At 33.2% G+C, this 20,822-nt stretch overlaps 1 protein-coding gene across 1 annotated transcript in view; it reads right to left on the bottom strand.

Annotated features, from left to right (window-relative positions):
• Window positions 1–7,930: 7,930 nt before the first annotated feature.
• The window catches only part of LOC115879099 (lysine-specific histone demethylase 1A), a 483,447-nt gene continuing 470,555 nt past the window's right edge, over window positions 7,931–20,822 (bottom strand). Inside the window, exons 9-11 of the mRNA XM_030895747.1 lie at window positions 14,460–14,612; window positions 13,356–13,701; window positions 7,931–9,107 (exon numbers count right to left, since the gene is read on the bottom strand). Coding sequence (XP_030751607.1) covers window positions 8,750–9,107; window positions 13,356–13,701; window positions 14,460–14,612 — 857 coding nt within the window. The 3' untranslated portion in view covers window positions 7,931–8,749. The remainder of the gene's footprint in view (window positions 9,108–13,355; window positions 13,702–14,459; window positions 14,613–20,822) is intronic.

Genomic DNA, 20,822 nt, shown 5'->3' with positions numbered 1-20,822 from the left:
AGGCCATTTAATACCGATTAAAAGTTGTCTCAGGAAGTTCATATAACATTCATCGATCTACAAAAAGCATATGATACAGTGCCAATAATAAAATTATGGGAAGTATTGCATGAATCAAGAATTAACGCAGCTCTGATAAAAGCTGTACAAAATCTTTACCATGGAGGAAAATCACAAATAAAAACGGTCAACGGTCTCTCAGAGAAAATTTCTATCACTAAAGGGCTCCGACAGGATTGCTGTATATCCCCAACACTATTTAAAATTTATATTGCCAAGGCCTTACATCTATGGAAAAGAAAATGTAACGGAATGGGTATAGAACTAAATGACATATGCCTATACACCTTGCAATTTGCAGACGACCAGGCCATAATTGCAAACGACAAAGATGACATGGAATATATGGTGCGGAAAATAATTGAAGAATATGCTAAATGGGGTGGGTCTCACAGTAAATACAGAAATAACAAAATATCTTCCAATTGGAGCTAATACAGAAAATCTTATTTTGGACAATAATATGGAAATTAGGGCATGTGAAGATTACAGGTACCTGGGATCGATATTTACAGGGGACGGAACGGACGATAGAGAAATAAACAACAGAGTAATACAGGCACGAAGAGTTATCAGATGCATAAATGGCATTCTATGGAGCACTGAAATTACAAAAAACAGGAAATATAATATATACGAGACACTAGTTAAAAGCATATTACTCTATGGATGTGAAACATGGCGACTCACTGAAAGGAATAAAAGGAAATTAGAGACAACAGAAATGGACGCGATTAGAAGAGCAATGAGAATTTCACGGAGGGATAAGATCAGAAATGAAGACATTAGACAACAGATGGGACTAGAGGGAACAATAGTAAATGATATAGAACAAAAACAATTAATATGGTACGGCCACGTTCAGAGAATGCACAATGAAAGAATTCCAAACAAGTCATTCATTGGATACCACCTGGTAAACGAAAGAGAGGACGTCCCAAGAAAACATGGATGGAAGGAATAAGAAGGTCGATGAGCGAGAAAAATCTGACCGAAGATCAATGGGAAAATCGCACAGGGTGGAAGTTAGGCATCGGACAACGTCGTAGGACGTTCTGACCCGAATTTATATATATAAAAGTTGTCTCTTGTTATTTTGTCGATTTCGGTCTCCTTGACCATAAAAGTAATTTTCTTAATTTGCCTTAATCCAAGTCTAATAGCACGTTTAAAAAAAATTGGAATTAAATTGCCAAAGTGTTAACTAAGTACTCATTGATTCCTTGTCAAAAAATATGAAAAGGTTCCTATTTTTTTTTTAATTTGCTATAGGTAGGAGTGAATATTAGTGATTAAATAAATAATCTATTCATTTTATCTTTATTTTAATTATATTAATTGTGATTAATAAAATATTTTCATTTCAAAAAATATAAAGGATTTGCCCTTTATATTTTTAAGAGCTTTAAATGTGTAGAATGTTTAAATTAAAAGTGTTCAAAAGCCACTCAGTATATATGATGGTATTTTTAATTGTTATAAAACGGAAATTTTATAACAAAATTACTGAACCAATAAATTATATAGACAATATAGCACTTTAAAAATACATTTTCGAAATAAAAATATACATTTAAATCACACCCTGTATATCTTTAAAAATATATGCGCTACTACTGCTAATTTATTTTACAATAAAGAATAGAGTGACAATCTTAAATAGAAATTTAATAAACAGCATTTTTGAGTACAGACTAAGTCACCCTGTAGTTTTCGAGATTTTTTGTATTTTAAAACAAACTATAAAATGTAGGTTTTCACTAGTTTTTCTAATGTATGATTTCCCTTAAGTGTAAACTCGCATTCCATCATCAAAACGTACAAAATTTGCATTGTTTTAATAAAAAATATGATTCTAAAAGTTAAAGTGAGATATAGACAACACAAATCGGGCCTAGTAGAATATTTTCATTAGATTCAATTGGGCTTTAATCTTCCTAAAGCACAAAACAAAAATTAAATTCAAATTCCTTCATTCCGCGCCATCTACCCAACAGCCTTCACACCGAGACCTCTAACAGAGAAAGGCTGCTGTATAGTGGGATAAATGCCTTTCTGTACAGCGTTCTTTATTTTTTAAAAATCCTCGTTCGTTTTGAAACGAATAGATAGATGTCTATAGCATCACATTTTCATATTTAAATTAATGTTTTTTTTATTTTAAAGCAAACATGAGAAGAAATTAATATCGAGAAGCCTTTTAATACATCAAAAATAAGGATGATTTTTATACTGATTCATTTTTAATGATGGATAATGATATGGGTCATTTTAATATGGCGTCAGTTTTATTCAAATGGGCTTTTAATAACGTTTTAAGACCATCGGATGTTTAATATTTAATAATCTAAGAGAAGCAGGCTTTCTTGCTATTAAAGTAATATCATTCGCTTGGCTAATGGTGTCTTTTTTTCGTTTTTTTTTGGGTTAATGAATTTTTTATTTATTGCCCGAAATTTTTGTCGAAAAATTAATTTCTTAGAAAATAAAACTTTTTTTCCATAGCAACTGTTAAAATTGCCTTATATCTATCAAAAATAGTAGATAAAATAGTACTTTAACCGCAAGGGTAGATTAAATGATACTTTAACAGCGAGGATAGGTTAAAAACAGTTTGAAAATTTTTGTATTCCTTTTCATAAGTTATTCGGGATTTAAATGGAAGTAGTTTGGATATGGCGTTTGTCGCCTCAGCCTGAATATCTGTTGGTAATTTACTTATTTCGTTTTGAGCCATTTCTGGCTCCAATTCAATCAGCAATCGACACGAAAGAGAATTAAAAAATATTGACTCAAAACTGACAACTAAAGAGACAGCTTTATTTATTTGTCAAATTACATAGAAACCAACGCCAGCACAATATTTTTTCTACTCGTAATAAATTCCTTGAAATCATAATTTCTGAATATTTTTTAAAACGTAACTAGAAGCTATGGAAAAAAAATATTGTTTTATACACGACGATAAAATTGCATTATCGTCTTCCGAAATTATCTTTTCGGTCGACGATAAAATACCAGTTTATCGTCTTGTATAAAAAATATCTAAAATTTATTAATTTAGTATAGTTTAACAGTTACTTTGCTAGAATAAAGTGCTTTGGATTAATCTTAAATTGCTCTTCAAATGTTATAAAATTAATTCGTTTAATTAATTAATCTTTGCCATTTGGGAATGCTGGGGTTGTTTTATATATCATATATTCTTCTACTACTTCCAGTATTATATTAATTAGAATGTCCTTTCTGTCTACCAGTTCGTTGTACATCACTTTAGCTCTTGCTTCTTATACCCCATCGAAAATAATAAATGTTTTTTTAAAGGCGATTCTTCAACTCTCGGACCCGATGCATCAATGCAACAATGAATCGAGTTTCGTCTCTATCTCCTTCCTTTTCCGACTCGCCGCCTCACTCAATATGCTAATGCGACCCCGAACTCGGACCATCAATCACCCCGCCCGGCCGGCTTCTCTCAGACATTGACATGACAAATCGCGAACCCAATGGGAGGAAGATGGTCGATGGTCCGTCTCGCGGCCGATGGTGTTGTTGTTTTTCGGCTGGTGAGTATTCTTTGTTTTTTTAATTTCCTGTTGGTCCGACGCGAAACCGTGATGGCAAAGTTTAAAATAGTAGTTGAGGATTTTAAAGAAATTAACCATTAAGTTCATCTGTTCAGAATATTTTCACTTATAATATCACAAGAGCTTAAATTATTTTCGGAAATTTTTTTGAGGGCACGAATATTTTGCACTATCCTGAGTCGAAGACTTTAGGATAATTTTTCCCTAAAAATATCTTCGTGCCTCGAAAAGAAAAATTTGCGGAATAATTTAAGCTTGCGTGGTATTCGGTAAGAAAATTTCACACCTAAATTTGAAAAAAAAAAATATTAATCCAACATGACATTTTAAAATAATTTCAATTTGTTAAGTTGGCCAAGGTATTGATGTTTTTGACATATTATGTATTTTGTCATTTTTGTTTGCGATTCTGTCATTAAGCTATTACTAGTTTTAAAACGTCTGTACGTAGAGTAAGAAGTGTATAGCGAATGTCGCGATTTGGAAAACCAACAAGTCATTAAAGAAGAAATTGAAAATATAAACCAGATAACACCCGAAAATCAAAATCAAGTGTATATCCATCATATTTCGTTAAATAGAAAAAATACCAGCTTTAGTTAAATAAAGGCGGCAGAACTATATTTTTTAGAACATGGCAATTTCGAAGAAATTCATATGTAGGTATATCTAACATATTTCTTAAATAAAAATATTACTAACCTTAGTTACATCAAATGCTAAAACTCAAATGGGTAATATTTCAATATATAGATACGTAGTTCATTCACATTATGATTGTAGATCTTATGTTTACCTTTTCAACTGTCAAAAAATTTCCACTAAAGTTTCGTGGCGCCTCGAAAAAATTTCCGGAAATTTTTTCAGTTGCCATGGTAACTAGTCAACATTAAAGCATGTTATTGGTTGAAAAGTAGAGGTGTGAAATTTTCAGTATAATCTTTATCAAATAAAAATCATGCTTCTTCAGCTAATGGTAGACTAAAATGGTTCTGTTATAGTTAGATTTGTATGTTTTTAAGTTATACCAACTATGTCTACTGAAGTCGACTTGCAACAGTAAACAAACAATTATTAAGCGTCTGTTGGAGCTGGAACGGTTGGAATTTTTCTAGCGAACGGTTGCCGCTGCCGCCACCGTCTGCACTCGCTTAATCACCGACAGACAGCGTAATTTTCTCGAACGGACTCATTTAGCATAAATAATGACGCGATCGTTGCCTATGTTTTATGGGAAAACGGCCACATTACCCTGATTAATCGTTCTTATGCTGTATGTGCGTTCGGCTTTTTAAAAGAAACGACGTGGACACTATTACAGAATAACCATTGAAAGAAACATTTTACATGACAAAACTGTCTTTTGATTTTTGGTCATATATCATATATTTTACCCAAAATGTATATATCAGTCAATAAATTTGGAGTTCAAGAGACTGCCCGATGTGACAAAGAATTATTGTGAATCAAATTGGACGCTTTTAAAGGAAAACAGCCTTTTTCTATATGAGATAGACGGAAACTAATATCGGTATCTGGAGCTCAATTTTTATCAAAAACGCGATGGTGAAAACCGCACATTGATATATGTTACCGTTTATGAGTTACGGGGTGTTTTTCAAAAATGTGCATTTTTAACAAATCGCTGTAACTTTTTTGATATGAAAAATTTTGTATTTTTGTGAAAACATTTCCAAAGCACTTTTTACGTAGAATTTAATGGTTTAAGTATAATTTTATCAAAATTAATAATTTAAGAATTATTAACAGAAAATTTGATTTTTTATATGGGACACACTGTATATGTTTAATTCAGTTGAAAATAATTTCATTTTACCTTTTCAAAAATATAGCATACTTGATATTTTGCTCGATTACGCTTCGTGATACAGAGTTTTTAAAAATTCTTCCACTTTGTATAAGTAAACTTTGAGCGGCGCCGACAGTAATGCCAAAAAATTGTAGCTGTGAGCAGCAATTAAAACGAAAATAATTTTTGCAATGAGAGATGCAAAATTTTATAACTATTTAAACTATATTTAACAACATCAACACATTTAAACGATACAATAAAAATTAATAGCAAACCAGACATTCATGAGATTTTGCTACAGGTGTTCGACATGTCGATCGTCTTCTGTTATGGACAGACGGGACGGTTTTTGAACATTTCTCGCGGAATTAATTAATTCAGTGGGGGTGAAAGATACCCTCGCATAACCACTATAAGTACTTCTAATTCTTGTCTAGGTTATACGGGTAATTTAAAAATAAGAACCTTTATTCTTCCGTAAAGATAAAAATCTACTAAGAATAACAGGCACTAAGTACGGCGCCGGCGGCGTAATGGCTGGGATCTTGGTTAGCTATTCAATTATTTTCGAAATTCGCTGAAAATATTTGCTGATAACTTCAGCGTTCTGAGACGGTGCCTCGTCTTGCTGGAATAATATGTTTTCGAGTTCCATTAGGGACAGATCATCAATAAAGGGTCCAAAGCCTACTAGTTAAAAGTGGCGAACTAACAAAAAATTCTGTATTTCGAAGGGGACAATAACAAAATATCAAGTGTGCTATATTTTAGGAAAGATAATTTTAAGATATTTTCACTTATGCTTGCTTCATCCACGTTACCGTAGATGGAGCTAAGAAGGCTTAGGTAGGGCATAATAAGCATATATGTAGGGTCTTTTGGCCCCTTTTTCCGCTACTCGTATTTTTGTTTATTTATTTTCACTTAATTAAAAATATACTTAATTAAAACTTTTTGTTGGCCTTTTTTTAAATTGATTTGATTATTTTTTTAATCTGTTACATTTTTTGTCTATTTTATTTTTGTAACTTCAAAATTAAAGACTTGGAAATAATGAAATAAAAAACTTTATTGTGTTGGTGAAATGTTAATTGCAATTACTTATTACATCCCCTTGTATTATTACATCCCCTATGACACACTACGCCGCTGCTAAAATAGTTCTGTTGTATTATTTAGAGTTATATATTTATAATTAACGTTGACTTTCCCCTAGAACAATTCTCCTTAAATCCAAAACTTCTTCTGCTGATGGTACACTACTAATACAAGATGGTACAGATAGAATTAACACATTGTAACGCATTTTCAGCATATGACGATTCGTAGTTTTGTTCAGAAGGTAATAAGGTTAAAAATAGATAAGTTTAACCCTTAACGCCAGATAAGACATTCGCCTTAGTTTTTCTGCATTAATTTCAAGTCTACGACCAATCGTTTTTGGAATACACATAGAACTGCTACACATCTTTACACACTGTATACATTATAATTAATTTAAAATATTTCTTTGTTACAGATAATATTAGCAAGTACTTCAAAGATTTACTAGGTAAGCAACCACACCATTTAAAAATCATTTTAATCGATATAAAAATAAATTACAATCTTCTCACACCCAACTGGCAGTAAGCATCATTAAAAAATAAATAAGAGTACAGTCCAAGTAATTTACGTCTAGGGCTTGATCTCGCTAAAATTATCATTGATTTCCATTCCTCAGCCGTGTTTGACGCCAATTTTTGTCGGTCGTATAGCATAATAAGAAATAGTAAGCTTTAAACGGCCGGTAACTTCTAATTCTAAAAAACTGATAAATATTAATGTTTGACATGTTCGAACTCGAAAAAAGATCGGAAATTTACGATGTGTTGATAACACTGCATATAACCCAGCGAAAGCGAGAGAGACAGTACGAGGATAGAGAACGAAAAAAAAATGAATCTGTTTAAACGCTAAAATTGCTTTTCTATAAAAACGTTCATCGGCATTTATATGCCCGGCGTCTTCTCGCACATAAATCATATTCCCTTCCTATTTACATATTTAATGAACTGGTTGAAATTAATTTCCTATCTAGTTAAGATGGTGATTTGGTTTTGGGCCGGTGGAAGAAGAGGCAGCAGCAGCGCCTATTACAGTGTGTTATCGCCTGATAGATTTTTCGATTGGAAAGAGAAAGAGATATTGGGAAGGATAGAGAGAAAATGAGAGGAAAGATAATATATGGAATAATGCCGTTAACTTTATTTATTTAGGAAGATGGGAAAGCTTCGATACCATAGTCGACAATTAAATTATCGACAGGACATTCTAAACGTCGTCCAACTCTGTTTAGAGACTATTTTAAGGTGGAAATTCAAAAACAACTTAAAATTCAAAACGTTTATTTATATAAAAAATATACTAGTAAATTAGGACAGCAGTATAGTAAAATCTGCATAATAATATTTAGAAATTATTTAAGATACAGAGAAAATTAATAATCATACCTAAACAAATATCATAGATATTAAAATTTGATGAATTTCTTACATAGATACTGTTATACAGAAGAACAGAAAACTTGAATTTAAGTAGTTTTTAAAGCAATTTTTTCAAAACTGATTTAATAGATATTATTAATGAAAAAAATTGGGGATCTTTTATTATCCTCAAAACATACTTTTTCGATTCTAAAATTCTTTGAATTTATTAAATAATAGAATATTATATTATTTTTTTTATTAAGTAGTATATTTAACAGAAAAGTAATTAATATTGACAGAATTATAAAAAAAATCAATCAAAAGCAAAAGCTAGAAAAACTATTGTTAAAATCAATTTGAGTAGTTTCAACATAATGTTTTCTAGACCATATACTAAAAAAGTCTAGCACTTAATATTAGGCTATTTGCAGAATTACTTAGTTGAAATAAAATAAGAGTAACCTCCCAAAAATTTGCAGTACTAAAGCAAAAATAAATACATTAGTATAACAAATTTAAAAACTAATGATGAAGTCTTTTGTTAAAACAAATAAAAAGTAAAAATGACGAAAATGCATATCAAACTAAATAAATCCTAAATTGATAATAGAATTAAAATAATTTCAAGCAAAACCTTAACAATACTAAATTATATCACGAGCTGGCTGAAGCTAATATAAATCTAATCAGCTATACTAACAATCAATCGATAGCTTTAAGAAAAGCTAAAAAAACACTAACTAAATATAAAACATCAGTGTAAATACTTCCCAGACTAAAACAATGATAAAAAATAATCTCGAAGTATATCCATAGAAATACTAATTTTTATCATCAGCTGGCTGAGGCTGACAAGGATTCCCGATAATCTGATCAGCAATCCTACTGGCTTCTCTGAGCCCACTCAAGAAAGCCCCATGGACTGTGGCAGGGTAGTTCCTTATAGTGTGCTCGCCGGCAAAGAACACTCTCGCAGGTCCGGCAGTGGCGGAAACACCCTGGGCGTTTGGAGGCAGTACCGGACTGGCTAGAAGATCATAGTCGGAACCCGAGGAACCCACGGCTACGAAACTGTAGGAACCTCTGGACCACGGGTCGGCTCTCCAGCGGGTTACAACAGTTTCCTTGGGCTGGGGTACTCCGGATTGGCCGAAGATGCCTCGTAGTACTGCTATGCATCTGGAAAAGAACAATAGAAAATAGTATCATTACTGTAAAATTTAATTCTGTTCGATTATTGGTAAAATCTTCAAAATACCATACCAAAAAGCTGAATAATATCGGGTATTATACAAGGTGTTTCAAAAAAACATGTGCCCTCGTGGGGAGATTCCTCACGTAAAAATAAAATTTATTTTTCATTTCAACATAGGTCCGATTCTGCTTTGTTCCCTAGCTACAGGGTGTTAAAGTTTTAATAGTTTTTCGATTTATTATAATACTTTTAGCGTTTCGAATAAAATTTTGAGAGTAAAAGTTACTATAAATGCGACATTTTTAAAGCTAAACAAGTGTCGACATATTCACCATTAATAGTGATTAATAAAATTGCGTTTCTCTCATCAAAGAGGCCGAATTCGACAAAATATCTAGAGATAACTTTTAAATAAATACCTTTATTGTCAAAAAATTTTACAATTTGTAGACAAAGGTAAGGTAAACAAACAAAGTAAACAAACAAAGTAAACAAACAAACAAACAAAAGAGAGAAGAGAATACAAAACATTATACAAATAACATTGTCAGTCTTATTGTTTAAAATAAACATTTATAAATGTTTACAATGTCAAAGAATAAGAAAATAAAAATAAGATTCAAAAATATTTAGTAAGTTTATAGGTACTAAATATCAATGACCTCTAGATAAATCCATTTCGATGTCATTGGTAAACATAGTTATAGCAAACATTAGACCAGTGTTTACAAGATCAGATTCGATTATCAAAATATTAGTCATTTACGGCGTAGAAAGCCTTGTCTAGTAAATAAGATTTCAATGCTTTGCGAAATGAAGAAAATGATGTTACGGATTTAATTTCAAATGGCAGGTGATTGTGCATTTTTTTCGAGTTGTATAATATTGAATTTTTAACTAACTCTGAGCGTGGGGTAGGTAGATAAAAATCTTGCTCCGGCGTTCATGAGTGGATAAGTGTGAGATGGCCTTTCTTGAGAAGCTGATACATGCTTACGTATGGGCCGAGAGCTAATTACTCCGAACCAATGGGCACTTACCCTAGTATCCTACAGGCAGAAATCTACGCTATCGAGAGATGCGTACAACTTATCTTAGATAGGAACTACTTATCTTAGATAGGAAACAAGAAATAGCCATCTTATCTGATAGTCAAGCAGCGTTAAAGGCGATCAACTCAGTATCAATCAATTCGAAATTGGTCAAAGAATGCATAGAGAAGCTGAATAAATTAGGCAAAGAAAACAAAGTCCTCCTACACTGGGTGCCTGCTCACCAAGGGGTAGAAGGCAATGAAAAAGCAAATAATCTAGCTAGGAAAGGAGCGAACACTCCACTAACTGGACCAGAACCGTTCTGCTTTCCAAGTGGTAACCAACTCAAGGCGGAACTCAAGAACTTGGAAGATTCCATCCGCAACCTGGAATGGAAATCTTGCAATGGTCTAAGACACTCGAAGAAGTTTCTGAGGGCTTATGATCAAGAAAAATCACAGATCTTCCTGGGTCTGAGTAAGAACAATCTTCGGATTGTCACGGGGTTTTTAACAGGACACTGTCTCCTCAATGTACACCTCAGTAGATTGAAACTAAGAAGAAACGGCGAATGCAGATTCTGTGGGGTTGATGGTGAAACACCAGTACACCTCATCACTGAGTGCGCCGAGACGACAACCATTCGTGCCATGAATTTTGGTACGACTGATATTGGAGATGGAGAACTACCCTCTATAAAACCGTCCCAGATACTGGCTTTTGTCAAAGCCCTGGGACTGTATGATGAGTTATGATTCAAGAAAGGGGGACACAATGGATCTGTAAGGTCGAAGTGATTAACCCCCCTCCCACTCATTCTAAATTCTAAATTCTAATGCTTACGTATTAGGCAAACGGATTCAAGAATAAATAAGGAAGGAAGAGTTAATATTTTTGAAAAAGTCCTGGCAATGAGTTCTGCTGTTTAGTCCCAGTGAATATCGAACAGCTCTCTTCTGGAGCTTGAAAATGCGGTCAAATTGAGTCGCACAACCCGTACCCCAGAATGGAAGGGCATACCTGAGGTGCGACTCAAAAAGTGCATAATAAACAGTTCTAGCCACTGACAAGTTAAGCTCCTTAGAAATAGATCTTAATGCAAAACAGGCCGAGCTTTTAATTGGCATTAAACGGCCTACACTATTTTGATGTCAAAAGAAAAAAACTCAGTGGCGCACTTGGAAGAAAATTATAATAAATCGAAATATTATTAAGACTTTAACACCCTGTAGCTACGAAACAAAGCAGAATCGGACCTATGTTGATATGTGAAGAACCTCCCCACGAGAGATGGCACATGTTTTTTGAAACACCCTGTATTTGTAATTTTAATTTTCAGTCCAATGATTTTTACAAATTATGCAGACATAAAACATTAATATGTAGACAGAGCTTTAGCCCCAAAAAATATTATCGCCTCTGTCACGAACTTTAACACTCAAGAAGAGACAAATATTGTTTTAATAAATTAATTTTAATATTTTGTTAATAAAGACGGTACTTATTTTGATTTAAATCCATATCTCGTATGTAAATTACTACAAATTTTTCTAAATAAATCCAACTTCACAGACATAATCCCTCCCAAACCGCAATCTAACAGCTTATTTTTACCACAATTTTATTAATTCCCCGTATTAAATATGGAAAATAAAAAGCTACAAGTTAATTAATTCATTATTTATGTAGTACCGGGCCGTAAATCTTTCGCTAATCCGATTTTAAGAACCCGCTTGACAAATTAATATTATAATGTGCCTCCAGACGTGACGATTGATTCGGATTATATGGTACCTACCACCAAAAAAACCTGTTTTATACACGGTACACAGCCGCCAAAGTCTATAGGGATATTTCAATATTTGCCTTTGTTTAATTTATAACCTATTATTCTAAAAAATAACACAATACTGGAAATAGTATATATACAGGGTTGTTCACCACATACGACACGGAGTATTGTAGCTAAACGATTAGAATTTTGCAAATTGTAAGTTTTGGGTTCGTTGAAGGACTATCAGAGCTACAATTTACAACCGAATATTGTACTGAAGTATTTCTATTTACTAAATTTTGTGTTGCAATAATAAAAAAATATAGTACCTTATACAAAGTGTCTAAAATTCATTTTAGATAATTACTAGTTTTAAACGGCAATAACTTGTTAAATTTAAATGGACCACCCTGAATATTTTATGAGAATCAAATTGTATTATACCATTTTTACTTATCTCTTCAAGTTTTCGTAGAAAATTCATTTTTTATAATTTAGACCACATTTATCAATATACCCATGGAATATTGACATTTTAGATTAATTTTAAAGATGTAACAAATTTTTAAAGAGTACAGATACTATTATTGTCGATATAGTTCGTTTATTTCATTAAAAAATAAAAAAACTGTTTAAATATTTGTTAAAGACGACCCATTAATATAATTTCAGTATTCAAACTACATTCATTGACTGTTTGCGTTGATTAATAAATAATTGCTCTAAATACTAAATAACTGATTTTTTGTATGTCTATTATACAGTGTGGTAAACAGTAACACCTTTAAAAAAATTATTTCATTTTTTGACAAATGCTTATTTATAACAACAGAGATTTTCATAACTTTTTATTATGTTGATTTCTGATTCAAATCCACATTTATTTAGAATAATTTATTAACTAACACAATTAAGTATGTAATTAATTAATATTTAGGTGGAAATAATGGTGGTATATTTAATTAATGGTATACTCCTTTATAAAGATTTAAAAAGTTTTCTTTTTGTATACAAATAGGCTGGTAATATTATCGTTTTTAGCACCTGTACATTTTCTACATTTGTTGCTTTAAAAACAATCTAAAATGTCAAGGTCTAAATTATAAGAAAATGCATTTTCTACAAAAATTTGAAGAGATAAAAAATGCTAAAATACAATTTGATAGAAACGACCCTACTAACTATATTTTATCTTACAACGTAACAACGCAGGACAAATGCATAAGTAGAGAGTTAGGTTCCTATTAGAGATGTAACAAGAGATGTTTGACAACAGCATCTTGCCAAATACATTGTGGTAGTACAACAAAAATATATCGTAGAATTCTTCTGATAAAAGCAGTTGTTTTTGTTTATACGGTCTAATTACATAAAAAATAGCATAGTGGTGCTAAACCAACGTGGTGGTTAAATGTTAAACGTACCTTCCCACAATTACGTCGTCTGTTACATTCTCCATAATAGCCGCTGCTTCACCCGCAACCAGTGCTAGTAGTACCGGGGCTTTGTACAGGTTCCAAAACAAGAATAATTCACCTCTACTGGCCGTAGTACTACCAACATGGCCAAAGAGGTTGGCTTGAGGGTTCCAGAAGATCCTTTCGAAGCACAGTACGACTTTGTTGAGGTTGCCGAAGCCTAGACGCTGGATGGCTGAAGTTTTCCAGTCCGGTAAGGGTGGAGAGAACTGGACGGTGTTTAGTTGACCGCTAGAGGGGGCTGAACTGAGTTTGAGTACTCCTAGGGGGAGAGTACATAGTACTACGTCGGCTGAAAAGAGAAACGTTTTAAGTTAAAATTGGTTTAGAATAAATACTATCAAAGGAAGGTGACCAAAATTGTTTGAAAAAAATGAAACATCTGGATCTCTTTTATTTTATTTTTTTAAGAAATCATCAATCTCTATAATGAATCATCTAGAAGTGTATTTATAGGTTATACCAAGCTTACCACGTCACTATCATAACCTCAGGGGGTTATTATACAGATAAAAACAAAACAAAAAGTTCATATGGACATAATATCTAAGATGCTTCCTTGGGGAAGTTACAGCCCTTGAACGGGTAGATAAAAATAATATATTTTATTGTTAAGAACATTATTAAACCATTTTTCTTGAAATTTGATCTTATTATATGCATTTTAATGGCAATAGTGTAAAAATCGCTAACAGTTCTAAAAGTGTTGCATTAGGGTAGAGAGTAGTTTCTCACAAACAAATTGGTTTCTCATTAAAAAAATATTTTTTTAAGTAAGAAAGGTGCTCTTCGTTTAGTTCGTGAACGATTTTCAAGATATTTGCGCTTAAGTGCTACCATAATTCGATTTTAGTATCAACGAAAAGAGATGTAACCAAATTTTTGATAGCAGGACTTTGAATGGACTGCATTATAATAATTAACACGGTAGTTACGTACCAGACATGCTATAAAAATTTAAAAGACGTTTCTAGTAAGGGTTGTAAAGTCTTTCAGGGGTTGTAACTTGCTCAGAAAAATATCGTTATGCTTAAAATATTGAGTGCTTACCGTGATAAGTGTTTGTGGTTTGAGGATTTCTGGGATTGTAGACTGTTACTTCAACCCCCTGATGATTGTACTCTACTTTTCTGGCTGCAGCATTGAGTTTGATGTCCAAACCATCAGCTAAAGCCACTGGAACACAAGAGTACCCGTTTCGAACTGAAAAAGAAAAAACTAATATTAATATAGGTATTTACAGAACATAACTCAAAAGTCATAATAACATCCCAACTAGAAGAAGAAATAAGTAACATTTTTCGTTGTTGATTTATTATCTTTAATAAAATTATGTTCCAAAAAACTACAGACTAATGGATTCTTAGGTATCAAATCTCCTACATATTCATTTATTTCTTTAATATTTTAGCTTAATTTGAAATTTGTCGCATTTGTCTATTTTTGGCGAAGAACGCAATTAATAGGTTGTACTATCATTTTCATTCTGTTTCAGAACCATTTACGTGCAAACAATACACTCTTTTAAACGGAAATAACGACAATTTTGTCTTGTAGAACGACAGAACGACAGCTCGCAGTACCACCGACTCGATAAACGTACCGAGAACATAGCAAAACGAGACCCATTTGGTACGGCCGGCACCGTCAATCGATCGTCTACGACCGCTGATTTGATACGATCGCATTTGTAAGGTTTAGCCTAAGCGTAGCTCGTCAAATATAGGATGATATGTGAAGTTATCATGAGACAACGTTCTTCCATAGAATGTCGGGCAATGACAGAACTCAAATTAAAAACAAGAACTCAAATTATAAAAACTTTAAGAAGAGCTAAACACGATAAATAGTACTTAGTCTATGATTGATTCTTTGTGAAACATCGTTGAAATATTAAAGAAACTCCGGTATGTAGAGATAATTTTATGTTTCAAGTTTAATGAGAGATATATTTAGAGATAATTTTATCTCAACATATTATTACAGTTGGGGGGTTGGAACCTTTGGTGTTACAACAGCAAAATAAAACACTAAATCACCACAATACAGCAAAGCACTTTTACTTTTACACTGGACGCGCGTTTCGCTAACCATGTTAGCGTCATCAGCGGATTATTAAAACTCCAGTTTTACATCATACAGCATCATCTGCTGATGTTGCTAACTTGGTTAGCGAAACACGCGTCCAGTGTAAAAGTAAAAGTGTTTTAGTGTATTGTGGTAATTTAGTGTTTTATTTTGCCATCTCTACATATGTTACGGCTTATTAGGCGTTTTTCAAGAGTTTCTTAAAACTCTTGAAAAAAGTTATGTTCTTGAGAAAAGTTTTAAGAAACTCTTGAAAAAGGTCTAAAAGGATATCTAAAACCGTGTTTTATCAAAATACTAAAAACATGATATTTAAGGAAATTATACAGGATGTTCCCGATTATGGATGTTCTCGATTATTTTTCCCGATTATTTTGGACTTATTTGAAAAACGGTAAAGAGAAAATATATTTGTTTTATCGAGATCTGCCACTCCTTAAAATATCTGTCCTGTTTTCTGAGACACCCTGTATAAACATAGACGACATCGACCAACTTATAAAAAAATATGCCTTCGATACCATCTGCTTAATCTTCTTAAAACTCTTCAAACTGTTGCTGACAAGGAAGGATGTAACCGATAACTACGACTAATAAATAATTATGTATGCTCCCGATGGTACTATTTTTTATTGAATTTATAATATTTCGAGACATTCCAAAAGTCCATGGTATCGGAAAGCATGGAGTAGATACTCGATAGTTACTCGTATCGTTTCATCCCTACTGCCGATGCCGGTACGTACCGTACCGGGATGAACGACCCATACACAGCGGTTCGGTATCGCCAATTAGGGCCATGATTTATGGAACTGCCGCGACGCGGGTTTAATGGAATTCCATTATCATTTCAGATTGCGCTCTTCTCAAAACCGATCGAGAGGAGACTGGGTTGAGTCCGTATAGGAACTCCGGTACTACCAAGCTCTCGTACCCTGTAACGGCTTCATCTCTATGTAGGGATGTATAGAAATTACCGATCGATTAGAGCAAAGTAGAAATCGATATTCCTTTGAATATGTACCGGGTGGCCAACTAAGAATGGACGCCGGCTGTATTTCAGAAACTACTTATTGTATAACTTTAGGAAAAAAACTGTAATAAGTAAATCGACCAAGAAAAATCGCTGTAAATTATTTTCAAGTTGGAAAAATGTCCGCTAGGGGGCGCATCTATGATGGCCAGACAGAAAATAGGATTTTTCTCAAAAATATGCAGGTGAAGAGGTATTTTAAATATTGCTATAATAATCAATGGGAAATTTGTATTTTTTTTCATAAAATAAAGTGATGGGGGAAGGTTAAACTTGCTTTTATTAAAATAAGGATAACTCTGGTTTGAGTTAGCCGATTTAAACAAACTAAGGCTCGTTTCAAAGAGCTTTTCTTTTTTAATAACTCCTAGTATAAATTTTGTTTCCATAGAGTTTTTCGTGGTAGCTAGAGGGCGCTATTTGGCAATATAACAGATGCTTTTGTATAAAAAAAATTAAATAACAGGTTTTATTTCTTTTTGACACTTATCTAGACCAAACCACAACTTTCTCTCTTCTTTCTAACGGGAGATAATAAGAGAACAAATCATGTTAGGCTGCCGCCTAGGATTATAAAGTCTAAAAATTATAGTAGCAGGCTAGGAAACAAAATAAGGTAAACTGGTTAAGTTAAAAAATCAAACCTTTTAAGTTTAGTTTGCGTGTATCCAAATTTCGGACGTTTTTTAAGAAAAAATGACGCCATACATTTTTAAACGTATTTATATAATAGCATTATCGTCAATTTATATATTTTGGAGTTCTAAACATTGTACATTGAAGTAGATTAAAACTCCTAAAAACTCCAAAGTCTTATTGGGCCCTAATTCTGGAACTTTGACATGAAAACGTTACGCTTTCAAAGCCAAACCGAGCCAAAGTATTCGGTTAGCAGAACGCCAAGCAGGCGATTTTGGTATTCTTGTTGCCGTGCGAATCGTTTTCTGGATAAGCGTTGAGCACATATTGGCAGCATCGCAATTTCTCAGGTATCTGTCAATGTTACGTGAATTTCATAAGCTATTGTTGAGTTACGTCAACCTATTTTTCTATGGATATGTCATTATTCTTAGTACACGAGGGAAATGTTGAAGACCCTTCTCAGTATTTTCGACGTTTTGAACAATATTTATAGCTGCCAAATCGTAAATAATCAATTACTTATTGAGAAATTGACAGAAGAAGAAATATTCTTCACTAGAGAGCAAAAGAACGCACAAAATCAATTTTTTTTTCTATTTTTACTGACAGTTCGACAAGCAAAACGACCCTTTAAGGTAACTGTTTTCAAATCGCTTAGCGCAATGGGTAAAGGCGCTAAGCGCGTCAGATGAGAATACCCAAATCGGTAGTTAAGTGCGCGCTAAACGTCTAAAAGCACTTAGCGTTTTCTAAGTTACAGATTTCGAGCCCTGGCCCTAAAACCAACTAAACAATTCTATCAAATTACAAGAATGGGGTCAAAAAGATTAAAAATACTAAAATACTCCTCTGTGTATCGATTCCATTTATAATTATAAACGTCCCTATATATCAAAAATAACTCCGGTACTACCAAGCTCTCGTACCCAGTGACGGCTTCATCACATACATACATACTACTTGATTCTTGACTCAGACTGGTTCGCTTTTAAGCATTAGAATGCTATTTATTATAGAAGGTTGAAAGTCTGCGCGTTTTTTATTCTCTTCTGGCCGGTACCGGCTATAGCTACCGGTATTCGCCATCGACCATTGAATAAGCCATTGAAATAAATTGGTTCGTTTGGGATCGACCGTGCTAGGTTTTCTTTTATGTTTGTAATGTCATAGAAGAGTGTATAGTCGTCTGGTCGACGACAGATGTTGGAAACGAAATAAATTGTCGATAGTATATCGACACGAGCTTTTTAGCAATCGAATGGTGGGATTATTCCTTTACTAGTGTTCTTTTTAACAAGCAAAAAATATATGGTTTTAACTAAGTCATTTTTTTTTACCGTGGTTTTCTTTTGTAACTAACATTTTTTTTTCAAAATAACAAAAATTATACAGTATACCGGGTGTTTTTCAAAAGTAACCCCTATAACTAGATAATAAGATAAAAAGATTTGGTACGTTGGTATATCATAAATCGGGATTGATTGACGTATTCAATTGTTTTCGGTCACTTCCTGTTTCACCGGAAATAACTACAACTTCTGATTTTTAAATGGCACCCTCGGTATTTTTATGGCATTTTATGGTAAAATGACTCTAGGTAAAATCAGTGTGTTTAGTAATTTTCGTCACAGGTGATGTAGGCAGCTTAATGCAAAATCAAATGTATTAAAAAGAGATAAAAGTTGGGTTGATATATTTCTTCTATAAGGTATTGCCGGATTTTGCATCAAAAGTTCAAACCTCATAAGTAGGCGTTTATGGAAAATGTTGCATCTAGGGTTGAAACTTTATTTTTCACAATAGTTACTCATTTTACTACAACTTTCCTACAAACGTAAAAAACGGGTTTTTTCTCTGTCTATAAACCTGTCATTTATATTATTCTCTGTTTTAGGCTAAGAATATAGTGGAGCGATGAGGATAGCGGCGAGCAACCAGCGCAACATCGCGTCCAAAACAAATCTGTGAAGACAACTACGTGCGAACATAGTAAAGCGATCTGCTCGAGCGGTTAGATCGAGCGGTTAGATCGAGCGGCGAGATCGATTCAAATAATTTTGTTTTCGTCGCTCTGTCGCGCTGTAGGAAATGATAGATTCCCAAAAATTAATAGATTTAGTATTTGTAAGAGAGATTTTATGCGATCAGAAAGATAGTAATCACCATAACCGGTACATTTTAGATAAGTTATGAGATGAAATGGCAACAAATTTTCATAAAGGTTATAAAACTGGCCACACTTTCTCCGGTTTTTGAAAATTTCATGTAACCAAATGTTTGCGACACAACTGCCCATAATTTTAGCCACTGTTAACATTTCAAATTATCAATAAGCAAATGAAAATAATAAATTTGCACAAGTACCTCGCTATTCCTCGCCGCTCTACTATGTCTGAGCACCTTGCTGGCTTGCCGCTATTCTCGTCGCTGCACTATTTTCTTAGCCTTACACGTTAAAATCCAGACCACACTTCCTAAAATGACCAAATCAGTATAGGAACTATTAGAAACAAGAAATATCCATCTTATCCGATAGTCAGACACTCTTAAGAACTATCAACTCAGTAACCATCGATTCGAAGTTGGTTAAAGAGTGCATAGAGAAACTGAGCAAATTAGGCAAAGAAAATATTGCAGAATTCAAGAACTTGGAAGAGTCCACCCGTAACCTCGAATGAGAATCCTCCAACGGTCCAAGACACTTGAAGAAATTTATCAGGACTTATTTGAACACCTATTTTGATTGAATCTAAGAAACAACGGCGAATGCAGATTCTGTGGGGAAAATGGAGACATACAAGAACACCTTATCACTGAGTGCGCCGAGACGACAGCCATTCGTACCATAAATATTGATATGACTGATATCGGAGATGGAGAACTAACCTCTGTAGAAACCGTCTCATTCATTGGCTCTTGTCAAAGCCCTGAGAGTCTATGATGAGTAATAATTCAAGAAAGGGTGACACAATAGTTCTATAAAGTCAAGTTAATCACCGCGACTTTATTGATGCGGTGATTAACTTCCCCCTCCCATTCAATCTACAAATCTACAATCTATACAGTATGAATCATGCTAAATGAATAAACATTATAAAATGTTCTGCTCTAGTATACAGGGTTGTTCACCACATACGACACGGAGTATTGTAACTAAACGATTAGATTTTTTAGAAATTGTAAGTTTTAAGTTCGTTGAAGGACTATTAAAGATACAATTTAAAAATAATTTTACAAGATACAGAGTGTCCCAAATAAGTAAAAAATATTATAGTTGTATTTTTTTTAAATGGAACACCCTGTATATTATTCTATTTTTAGATTCTACGGTTCCAATAAAGGTAAATTTCATTAAGGTTTTTCACACTTAAACCTTACCGTTTTTTTTTAATATTTTCTTTTTTGTGAAATTGCAGTAAAAAATTTAAGGCTTCATTTCTCCATGGGCATTAAAGGTTTTAATACTAAATATTTACTGAAGACTGTTCATTGATCAGATATTGTGTTGCAATAATAAAAATTATACTACCTCATACAGAGTGTCCAAAAATCTATATTAAATAACGACTAGCTTTAAACGGCAATAACTTGTTTAACATAAATGGAACACCCTGTATATTTTACGAGAATCATATGCACAATTTAATTGT

The sequence above is a fragment of the Sitophilus oryzae genome, unplaced genomic scaffold, assembly GCF_002938485.1.
Source record: "Sitophilus oryzae breed Bouriz unplaced genomic scaffold, Soryzae_2.0 scaffold_1576_pilon_pilon, whole genome shotgun sequence".
Lineage (NCBI taxonomy): Eukaryota > Metazoa > Arthropoda > Insecta > Coleoptera > Curculionidae > Sitophilus > Sitophilus oryzae.
The sequence above is the reverse complement of the archived record's forward strand: the minus strand, read 5'-3'. Positions and strand labels throughout refer to the sequence as shown.